At 42.7% G+C, this 12,216-nt stretch overlaps 1 protein-coding gene across 1 annotated transcript in view; it reads left to right on the forward strand.

The window, feature by feature from the left end:
- Positions 1-1,366: 1,366 nt before the first annotated feature.
- Positions 1,367-12,216, forward strand: part of KLHL3 (kelch like family member 3) — a 124,728-nt gene continuing 113,878 nt past the window's right edge. The window contains exon 1 of the mRNA XM_043465430.1: positions 1,367-1,812. Within this exon, the coding sequence (XP_043321365.1) occupies positions 1,799-1,812 (14 nt within the window). The 5' untranslated portion in view covers positions 1,367-1,798. The remainder of the gene's footprint in view (positions 1,813-12,216) is intronic.

Raw genomic sequence — 12,216 nt, forward strand, 5'->3', positions numbered from 1 at the left:
TTAAGTTACTATAGTTTCTGTTACCTCAGTGTCTGGCTTCCCTAGTTATGGTCTAAAGGCTTTCTGGCAGTGAAGAAATTTAATAGGTAAAAATTACAACTATAATAGGTTTACTAAGCATCCCTCATACTTTCACATACTTCATATTATCTTCCTTAAATCCCCCTCAAAACTTTATAGAGTCCAGTAAAAATTTCTTCTTAAACAATATTACAGGCTAATGAGAAGAAAAATAAAACATTTAAGACATTTTTAGAGTCACGTGATTTTAGAGCTGAAAGGGACTCTAGAGTCTGTCCCTAGGTTATGGATGAGGGGCTGAGGTCGAAAGTAGGGAAAAGACTTACTGAAAGTCACTCAACCAGCTAGTGGTAATATGGGTCCTGAAAAGCAGAGACGTGACACAGAAGATTCCGGGAATAGAGATGCTCATATGTGGTCTTTCTGAGGCATCAAGGAACTTTCTTAACCCATTATTGTGGCTAAGCTTCCCAGGTTGGCTCAGTGGTAAAGAATCCGCCTGCCAGTGCAGGAGCCACAGGAGATGCAGGTTTGATCCCCAAGTTGGGAAGATCCCCTGGAGGAGGAAATGGCAACCCACTCCATTATTCTTGCTTGGATAATTGCATGGACAGAAGAGCCTGGTGGGCTACAGCCCATAGGGTTGCAAAGAGTCGGATACAACTGAAAGGGACTGAGCACGCAAACACCAGTGGCTGATTGCCCCAATTATGCCCCTTGACTGTGGCTGTGAGGTACAGACCAGCCTCCAGCGTGCCCCCTATATTATGTTTTCTCATAGGTGGGTCAGAATTGAGGCTTGAAAGGCAGTTGGAGATTCCAGGGTGCGAGAGGTCTTTGACTGGAGACGGGGGATTTAGTTGGAGACTGACTGGTTGAAGCTACAGCTTAAGACAGATTTTAACATGAGAGACTTTTGGAAGGTGTTTTAGGGTTGTGCTGTGGAACTTGTGGTCTTTCAGTGTGGCTTGGGGAAATAAATGTATGTGGTCCCATTGTCATGGCTTTACTGCAGTTTAGCCTCTTGCAGTAAAATAGTATCTGTTTCAGTTCCCTTTTTCTTAACTTCTTTCTGCATTCTTCTCGGTTCCATCAGGCTCTTTTACCCTAACTTCTCTTCATCTATCAGACTCTCAGAGCTGCTGTAGATTTTGGGAGGAGGAATTGGAAAATGAGCTGTGACCTACAAGTCAATTTCCCCAGGTGGATAAAGTCCACTGGAAGCCACAGAGGGGCCTCCTCATTCCAGCAATCTGGCTAGGCTGACAGACTCACAGCCTATGGGGGCAGGGGAGGAGGTGGGGACCAGTATTTCTCAGGCTAGTGAGGAACTGCCCAAGTCTTTTCAGTCTAGGCAGAGGAGGCAGGAGGTACTGGGGTCGGCTGGTCGCCTGGGGATGCCTGGGCAGATGTGGAAGCGACTGGAAAGGTGGCCTTGCACTTGGGTTGCTGTTGCTGCGCTGTTCCTAGGAGACGGAGGAGCAGCAAGCCTGCGGGGGAGGGGGAGCAAGTGGGTTGCTGCTTTTAGCAGCTGAAAGGGCTGCAGGGAGCTCTGGGTAAGACGTTTTCTGCTGCTGCTGATTCTGCGGTAGAAGCTGCCGAGAGTAAGTCAGAGGAAGGAGGATCGAGAGGGAGGTGGCTTCATTTGCAGCCATGCTGAATCACTGCTGCTGATCAGATCTCCCGCTGGTTGGCTGGGAGAACCGAGCAGAATAGAGCTAGGATCCTCCGGTGCAGGCACAGCTCAGCGGCTGCCACCCCAGCTGGGCCTCACACAATGGACGGGGAAAGGTATGTATGTGTGTAGAAGTGTGTGTGTGTGTGTGTGTTTGTGTATGTGTACACGCACTCACAGTGCAGCCACCAGCTTTTGTATTGGCGTTGGTTAGACAGGGCTGGAAGACCTGGTCACTGATGGATCCCAGCCGGCGGCAGAGTCAGAGCAGGGAAACCCCTTTCCCCAGAGATCTGGCTTCCGCAGAGACAGGTCTGGGTTTGCAGGGCAGCGGAGCACCCTGAAAGAAGTGACTTCCTGACTGGTGTTCGGGAAGAGTCAGCATGGACTGTATCAGGCTGTTTCAAGGAGGCGTTTCCCTTTCCTGGCTACTTTCCCCCGGGGTGTTTTTTCTTTGGTGGGTGTTTTTTGATGTCATAGCAGGGCTGGCCTGGCACAGAGTACTTGCTCAAGTTGTCAACAAGCATGCCAAGCTGATGTCTTTCCTAAAAGTGTGTGTGTGTATGTGTGTGTACCTGTATGCACACAAAAGTTAAAGTAAGAAGGAGAGAAATCCGTTCAGGTGTCACTTGCTCGGAACTTTCCATTTGCATTGAAAGTTTCCTAATGATACTGGAAGTTATATTCTTTAGGGAAACTCTTGCTCCTTTCGTCAGGGGTTTCTTTATGAAATAGAAATTACCAGAAAGGAATTTCAGTACTTCTGTTGAGCTGGATCTACCTAGCGAGAGATTTTTTGCCTGGCAGCCCCATGCATTTTAATACATTTTAAGGCTGTTATCTGAGGCTCTGATTCTTTAATTGTGAAGGTGCTGAGTGTGGTGCAGGGGCGGGTCACTTCTCTGTGTGCCAAAATGTCTCCTCTTCATTCTGTGAGTCTGCGGCTGGTAGAGAACGAGACTTGCCTTTTCCTTGAGGTGAGAAGACTAAGAGCAGTCAGGCCATGGCAATGGACCCCTGAGGGAGGACGGCTGCTGCTCTAAGTCACCAGTTTGATTCAGATGGTAACCAGCTGGTTAAAGGGTAACAGGTTCAACTAAGTCAACAATGCCTAGAGTGAACCTCAATAAACAATTTCTTTTGCATGGATTGTCCCCAGTCTTGCATCTCATGGGGGCACAGTGATGTCATTAAAGCTCTCTAAACCCCACTAGGACTGGCAGGATTATATAGTGTCTTCTTGTCTGAAGAGGCCCCCAGGGGCTGTGTTTCTTGATGTAACTCCTAGGAAGAGAACTGGGACTCTTTAGACTGAATGTACTGCTGGTTGAGTGTCTCTCCTTGAGTGTCCTTTGCAACAGGAGCTTAGTGTTGGATCCTGTGTAGCCCCCTGGGTGACAGAGCATCTGAAAGCCTGCTTCCTTACGGCAGAAGTGTGCAGTGTCCTCCACCTTCTTGTATTGGTCTAGTAGCTAACAGAGGGCAGGGGTGATATGAATGGAGGTTTAGAGATTCTAGATCAAGCCTGTTTGCTTACATATTAGGACTGAAAGGTCCATTTGAGACTAGCAACAGTAGATCAAAGCACTGCTTCCCAAGCATTTTGGGGTACTTACTATGTTCTCAGTTTTGTGTTCCAAAATGTAACGAGCCCTGGCCTCCTAGGAGCTCTCTTGTTCTTCAGCAGTCTGGTCTTTCAACTGGGATGGCTGAGGTCTTTGGCATTGCAACCCCCAGTTTTTACACGTGTTCTTTTGCATTCCTTCTATCAAAAGCAGAGAAATCCAAACCTTGCAGCTTCCAGTGTTCACCAGGTCCCCGAGCTCACTACCTTTTGTTCCCACTCTAAGACCAGCTTACCCTGCCAGGCATTCAAGTCTTCTGAAATCTGGCTCCAGTTCCCATTCCTACTGCTCACTCATATACCCCTACTGAGAGATCTATGGGTCTTTCTTGTGATCACTCATCCTGTGCACTACTACATCTGGTCTCAGATCCTTAGCCTCCAGAGTTTCTTTTGCTTGGAATGCCTTTTGCTTTCACTTTTCCAAAAGTTATTCATCTATCAAGATGGTTTTAAAATTCCACTTTCTCTTGGAAACTTAAGCTCTTCTGGTTCTGGCAGATGTTCTACCTAATTTCATTACTTCTAGTTTGAATCTCATAGTTGGGTACTGAATAATAGGCCCACCCACAAGATGTTTTTGTGCTTTTGTTTCATGTATCTTGTAAGTTCCCACAGTGGGGGATAGGTCCTCAAGGGCAAGAATGTTGCCTGTACCTCTGAATACTCCACATTATCTACTGTGTGGCTGGACACATAGTAGGTATTAGATAATTATTTGCTGATTAGCTGATGACTTTTGTGAGAAGCTCCAATAACTAAAAATTGCCTCTCCGAGAGGCGATTGAAACCTCTGGCCAATAGGTTCATCCTTGGCTATCAGCCTTATTATCTCAGCATGGGTAATTGACCCCATGGAATGCTTTGAGGTAGGGCAGAAAAGGGGGAAGTAGGGTTCTTTCACAAGTTCCCTGGGAAACTCGGGGCCAGAGAAACTGGGTGACTGGCCTAGGATCATATGTCAGACCTCTAGAGACTGGAGGGATCCTAAGTTTTGTTCTTCCACATTTAACCTGCTGAAGCTTAATTGGGGCTGTTTTTAAGCATTAAGAATTTTCAGCCAAGAGATTTCTAATGAACAATTTTCTTTCTTTGCCATGAGGGTTTGAAAATAACTTCTACCTTAAAAGACTATTAATTAAAACATGGGCTTTGGGGTAACATAGAGCTTGCAGTGAATCTATTTCATAAACTGTATGACCTTGAGTGTGTCACATTTTTTTCAGAATTAATTTTTCTTTTTGATGTAGAGGGACAGTATCCATATCTCACAGAGTTGTGAATATCAAAGGAGGTAATATAGATAAAGCACCTAGTAAGTTTTTCTGGCACAGAGTAAGTTCTCAGTAAATGGTAGTTGCTATTATTGTTAGTGTTCATCTGTTGCCCTATTGTACTCCATAATTTGTTCTTGGATACTAACCAAGGCTTATTTTAAGGCCTTCCTATATTTATAATCCAAAGCAGATTTTGTGGGACCATTCCCATGAGAAAATTAAGAGGCTATCAGTTCATCTTGCATCCACCTAAACTGTCTCCTCACAGTGAGATACCACACAGGGCTTGGCTCTTCCTCTTGTAGGGTTCATCAACACTTGTGTGTGTGTGTGCACATGTGTGTGCTCAGTCCTGTCAGACTCTGTGATTCCTATGGATTGTAGCCCACAAGACACCTGGAATTTTCCAAGCAAGACTACTGCAGTGGATTGCCATTTCCTGTTCCAGGGCATCTTCCTGACCCAGGAATTGAACTTGAGTCTCTTGCATCTCTTGCATTGGCAGGCAGGTTCTTTACCACTGTGCCACCTAGGAAGCCTTACCTTAGTCCTCCTTTTTATAGACACCCCGAGGCTTCAGATGCCTTAGTGGTTTGGAACCATGACATCACTACAGTGACAAATTTGTGTGTGTGTGTGTGTGTGTGTATGTGTAGAGCACATTGAAAATGACAGTAGCTTGACTACTGGGATTTTATTTAAGTTCTAAAAATCAGCCTTGTGGATAGATTACAGTAAATTCCCAACTTATACGAGGTATCTAGAATGGTCAAATTCATAGAGACAAAAAGTAGACTGGTGGTTGCCAGGGTCTGTCTGGGGAGAGGGAGAAATGCTTGATGGGCATGGAGTTTTAAATTAGGGAAATGAAAAAGTTCTGGAAATAGATGGTTGCACAAGAACATATACACACTTAAAGCCTCTGAGCTATATTCTTAAAAGGGTAAATTTCAAGTTAAATGTATTTTTACCACAGTTAAAAAAATTTCCAGGCAGTCTCTGGGATATTCACAAGAATTGCAGAGAACCACAACTTTTAGAAGAAGCATCACAGAAGCGGGTGTTGGCTGTCCATTTTTCTTAAAATTGTGGTGGTTTTCTTTATCAGAAGCATCAGGATGCCTCTTACTGCAAGGGGCATTGTGTGCCCAATGCTGTGCCTTGAATTTATGAGAACAGTCCTAAGAGAGAGAATGCCTCATTCTTATGGAGGACAGCCTGCTCCTAGAACCCTGAGAGCTTATTTTTCTGTCCTTGATCAGGAACAGATCTTATTTTAAAAAACAAAAACAAAAACATGATGTAGACAGCTAAATCTCTCAAAAGCTGAGTTTTACAACGCCTGGTGTATCACTGGCAAGACCCAGGGAAGAGCAAGTGTTCAGTGCCCCAGGCTTTCTCTTCCTCTCAGCCCTCTCCCATCCATAGAAGGCATGGGTGGAAACTTCTGTAGAAATTTTTGGGCATCACTGCTGCCTGAAGCATATGTGCATTTCAACCATGATAATTGAAACCAAACTTTCCATTTTGGAAATAATTTTTGGTGAAGCAAGGTTTTCAACTGCAAGAAAACAAAGTCAGTTGGAAGAAACCTCTTGATTTCCCCATGCCCAGATTTGAGCTTTTAGGTTTTTGCTGTTTGCTAGGTTTTATATTGTTAAGACACATCCATACAAGAACATTTTGGGGTAAGTTTTCTAAAGCAAGTGTTTTATTTGATGAAAGTTGCCATCATAGAATTGACCTAATTTTTTTTTTTCCATTTCTGGATAAACCTTGAAACTAGGTTAGACTGAAAAGAGCATTCATGCACTGTGTAAAAAATAATTTGAACATGTTTTGTTCTTAAAATTTTTTCTCTATCAAGTTCAATGGTTGTCAAGTTACAAATCTGTAACTTTTTATAATTTAAAAGGATTTTTGGACTCTCAGCCCTGCTTTCACGGACTTTTCTTTTTAACTTATGAAAGTCTCTTGTAACCTCTATCAAAACCACACACATGGAAGAGTTCAGCTCTTCTATTCAAACCTAATAGAAGTTTGGCTTCCAAAAGGCTACATAATGAGGGCTGTGTTTTCTTTCAGTCTTTCCCTCCCCTTGTCTCATTCTGTCTGTCTGAACTCATGTTTTTCTTATATTTTGCATTTTTATGCAGCCTGCTGAAGTGATTGCCTTCTTGGTTTGGAAGGAAGCTATTTGTGAATTGGACTGTTGGGAATGTGATTAGTAACATACCTGTTCTTGAACTGGTTTATGAAAGAGCACATTACAAGAATGGCAGCAGCTGCTGACCAGCTTTGATGCATCATGACGGGCTTGTATGAAAATTCTGAGTTCTGTCCAATTAATAATATTAACTCCAGTATATACTGTAGTTCCCCACAATCAGTGGAGTGAAATAGTGCCATGGCACAGGTCCTAGGGGATTCAGTCTTCTTCATTGGCTTGGTTTGGCCACACCATGATGATCCTCAGAGAGTGGATCATAAGGATTGAGTCTCCCTTGGGCTGTTGGACTGTGGACATTATCCCAAGACAGTGGACATTGTTATGAAGAGCATAAACCCTGGAGTGAATTAGACATGGGTCTGAGTGTCAGTTCTCCACTTAGTAGTTATGTGGGATTTCTGGACAAGTTTTATCTCAGTGCCTGAGGAGGTTATACTTTATAAGGTTGTTCTGAAGATAAAATGAGATAGTAGAGGTAAAGTAAAGTTTCAGTAAACGTTAACTGTTACTACCCAGAAACCATAACTTACTGATGCATTATCTTCCCTGGGTCCGTGTGGCCTGTTGCAGGGAATCAACTAATGCTTGAACTGAGGTGGCACAAGTGAAAAAGTAGGAGAATATGGGGCTCTATAGCAGTCTGTGTGTGTGGGTGTTCCTTGAGGACAGGGAGGCACTATCACACCCTGAATCCCATTACTTGGATGTCTTCAAGTGACAGGTTGTTCATTCATCCAGATGCAGAAATCTCAATTGGGTCATTTTGGCCTTGAACTTTAGGATTGAGAAATATGCTAGTTCTCCCAGAGCTAGTTTACCCAGAGCCCCGTAGGTTCCAAAATCTTCTCTTGTCCTTTGCTGCCGAGACCTGAAGAAGTGGAGTCATGCTGATGAACTCATCATGAGAAACTGAGGTACAGCAGTCAGAGTGTCATTTTATTAATTTGTGATGAAAAGTATTACTGGCACAATGTTCCTGAGGGCCTGCTACCACACTTTCTTGCTTCCTAAAGGAGAGCCACAGGGGAAGCCAACTTGATCAGGAGGCTGCATTTGCGAGCTGGGGACTGAGTAAGGGCATTGGAGTGTTTATAGGCTTCAAGTTCCACAGCAGGGATCTGACATGAGGCTGAACCTAATGATTGTCTGATAACTAAATCATTTCTTCCATAGTGTGGGGTGAGCTGGACCAAGAGCTTTCTCAGCCTGATCCTTGTTTTTTGATTTCCCTTTCTAAAGGAAATTTTCTTACCTTTTTTTTTTCCTTTTTTTTAAAAAGGACATTTTCTTTATTGAGGGATTTTAATGCATTCGGCATAGCCTTCCTCCGACTTACAGAGTTGTGTTGACCCCTGTAGGTGACTTTGCCTCTCTTTATTCTGTCTCATTTATAGCTTGACCATCATGTGCTTGGGCTCTATCTGTGTGGCCCATGCTGCCTGAACTTTATTTGCATCTCTTGAAGACTTTCAGCAGGGATGCAGTTCTTAACTCTCAGCAGTGTTTCTTAGACTCCCCTTTCCTCTCCTCTCCATTCTCTCACACCCTGGATGCTCCAGAGTTCCTCATTTGGCAGATTCCCCCAAACACATCTGGACAATTAGATGCTCTGAGGTTTCTGCGTCTCCTGCTTTGCTGACATGCATGCTATTGTCCTTTCTATTCATTGCCTGGATTTTTCTTAGTGATGGAAAGAGCCTAAGAACTAACGCAACAGGCAGTAACTCTTCTTGCTTTCTTCCTTCTTCTCTAGAGGAGTGTGACTTTCTCTTCTACCCCTGCCTCCCCCCGCCCCGCTTCCTGTCAAGAGCCTCCTGCTTCTCAATCACCAGCGCAGGAAGCTAGTTTGGCTAAGAAAGCCCCTCCCCTCCCCCATCACCTCCTTTGGGGAAGGACAGAGGGGGAAGTTGAGAGGGATAAAGCTATAATTGTTTTAGAGGATGTGAGAAAAGATGGGATAGTTGGTAGTTATACCTCATTTACGTATCCAGCCATTCAGTTACTCAATCATTTATTGAGTACCTGCCATGTGCCATAGGCTAATAATATAGAGGGAAATAAGATACCATCCTGGTTTTCATGGAGCTCAAAATCTAGGGTGGGCAGTGGTATGCAAGAACCAGCACTCATCCACTTGCTAGAGCTGCTTGTTAAATTTTTAAGAATTTTGTGAGTCAGTCATTAAATACAACCCTTATTAAAATTATGTGATTTACTAGTTATATTAAAGACATGGTAAAGACTCATCTCTTCCTAATTATTTTACTAATGGGCTTCCTTGGTGGCTCAGACAGTAAAGAATCAGCCTGCAAAGTGGGAGACTGTCAGCAAGAGGTCTGAGGGTTGGTGAAAATGAGCTAGACATAGGGGACAGCGAATGGGGATAGGGCAAAAGAGCTTGGTATATTTAGGCAATTGTGAATATTTTAGTACTTGAGTAACAAAAAGTCTTCAGGACAGCAATGAGATAAGGAAGCACCAGGCTGGATCTCTGAGATTTCTTCTGTATGCAGTGAGGAACCAGTGAGAGGTTTCACATAGGACATGCCATGCACCTAGTGACATTCTGTAAAGATCATTCTGAAGTCTGTGAGGAGGAAGTTACTGTAGTAACTCCCCAGGTAAGAGATCGTGATGGCCTGGACTGAAGTTGTGGTAGCAGTGACTGTGAGAGGGAATGGAGTAGAGAGAGATTAAAGGACTTAGGACTGATGGGACTTGTGGTAGTATGTGAAGTGAGAGAGGGAGGGAAGAAGACATCAAAGATGATATCCCAGTTTCTGCCTTGCATAGGTGAGTGGGTAGTTGGGTATGACTCTGAGACAGAGAGTACAGAAAGATGAGTAGGTTTCAGAGAGGGTGGGGAGCATCAGTTGAGTATAAGTTACTATGAAAAATCTAAGTTGGGGACTCAGTTCAGATAATGGATATATGGATCTGGACTTTGGAGGAGAGGGGAGGGTGGGAGAAAAGGCTGTGGGAGGTGGCATGCCATGGAAGAGGGCCTAATGTTTACAGTTTATGTATTTTTGTTAACAATTATTATAGGATTTTATGTGTATTAATTTATAGTTTAATTTTGAAGACCAAGTTTACTTTCATTTTTAAGATTGTTAGGGTTGGGGGCAGTGTTTGGGGCAGATCATCCCCACCCTGCTCTACTGTCTACCACCCACAGGGACAAAGTGGAGGGTTTTCAGATCAAATTTCATTGATGATAAATATGTCATGAAGACCTGCTGTGGGCCTGGCCTTCTGCTGGGCAGGCTAAGCTGTTGAGAGTCCTTGGACACATCGTCCTTGCTTACCAGGAATATGGAGTCTAGCATGAAGGGGCTGGGTGTTCAAATATGTTCTATGAAAAAGGTCATCAAACATGGGTTTGTATTCCATGTGCAGCTGAGTTACAGGCCAGAAATACTACAACAGTTTAGGGGAGGCAGAGATCACTTAGGAATGAAGTAGTCAAAGGACTTCATAGAGGAGGCAAAACCTAACCTACTAGGCCATCCTGGAAGACTGCATAATTCAAAGACTTAACATAAGGAAGAGCAAGCTTCCCAGTTACTAGTCACAGGAGATTGTTGTCAGCGCTTCCAGCATGTCTCTCTTTGATCTACATCTGTCCCATATATGTAAAATAGAACTAATAATGTCTGTCCACTGGGTCGTTATGAGCTCTAATCTCATAAAGTTTCTGTCAGAAACCTTTAGTTGTTCTGTGATCAATACCAGATATTTTCTCTTCCTGTCTTTTAAGTCTCTGCAATTTGAAGACAGTATTTATAATGAATATTTGTGCAGTGTTTTACAGTTTCTAAATTTACTCCAGGATTGCAAATATAGTTTAGTATTAGAAAATATGTGATATACCACATTAACAGATTAAAGGGAAACATCCATATGATCATCTCATTAGATTCACGAAAAGATTTGATAAAATTAATATAATTTATGATTGAAATTAAAATGTGAGTTTCTTAATTTGATAAAGGCCATCTACAAAAATCCTAAAATTAACATACAATGAGGAAACATCACAAACATCTTTTTAAAATTTAAAATAAGGAAGATGACAAGAATATTCATTAGGACATTTTATGTTTATCATTCTGTGATATATGTCTAAAGGTGGCATAAAAAGGTCAGTGGGGGAAAAGAAAAAGTATTCAGTAAGTGGAACTTACAGGAAAAAATTAGATCCATATTTCATATGGTGACATAAAAATCAACATTAGATAAAATAAGGGCTTAAATATCAAAAGTAAAATCATTAAACTTTTAGTATAAAATAGAAATTTACATCTATCTGGCCTGGAGTAGGGAAGGACACTTAAGTTATAAAAGAAATTATACTTGTGGGATTTTTAATAGGAAGTTTTTAATTTTTACTAGGTCCTCCCTCTCCTTGATAACATTCTCTGTTTTGAGATTTTCTTAATGTTTTTAATGACTCTGCCTTGATATTTACCATCCTGTGCTTAGCTAACTTCTTTGCACCCAGAATGCAGACAGTCCCACAGTTCAGATGTCTGTGGCTTACATTTTCCTGCTGAACTAAAAGTGGGAAGGAAGCCAGTAGAGGCGAGTGTCTTGGTTAGACAAGCTGTGGGTCTGGCATGCTGGTTATTTTGGAATGTTCCAACGTTACCAGTCCCAGTGTGAGATCTAGAGAGACTCTCAGGTCTCCGAAACTCTATCTTAATCATAGCAACCCTTTTCTTGAGCCAGTTTGCAAGGCTGGGTGGTAACATCAAAAAGAGGCCCACTAGAGAAAGGCAAAGGAAGTTACTGTCAGTGTCTTAGAGTTGGTGTGAACTGTGGGTCCCCAAATCTACACCAGTGGAGAAGGTTCCGGCTTTCTGTGAGAAGGCAAAGCTTAGCCTGGTCCAAACAGACATAACTCCAAGGTCTCAGACTTGGCTTGGAGCTGAATAGTTTTATCAATTTGGGGAGAAAGTCCTTTTCTTGCTCATTTTTTGGATTCTTCTTTCCAACCCCACCATCAAGTTGAGACATGTTGCTTGAAAGTGATTGAGCATCTCGTTGGCATCCCACAGGAATTTGAGTGTTTTGTCTTTGGTGTAGAAGGCTTTGAGATTATAGGTGCCTCTTGCTAGTCACCACTTGCTCACCTAGCCCACATATAGTCATTTTATAAGAGTTACAATCCCTTGTCTTTCTATGGGATTATGGTTTCTCCAAAGCTTTCACTCTTATGCCACTATTCTCCATGCTGTGGCCAATGTGATCTTCCTAAAACACACATGTATTCACTTGCTTCCTGCTCCACCTCTTTGCTTAAAACTCTGAGGGCTTCTCATTGTTTTAGAATGAAATCCAAACTCCTTAGGTTTGTTTTTATATGGCACTTATAAGATTACTCAGT

The sequence above is a fragment of the Cervus canadensis genome, chromosome 4, assembly GCF_019320065.1.
Source record: "Cervus canadensis isolate Bull #8, Minnesota chromosome 4, ASM1932006v1, whole genome shotgun sequence".
Lineage (NCBI taxonomy): Eukaryota > Metazoa > Chordata > Mammalia > Artiodactyla > Cervidae > Cervus > Cervus canadensis.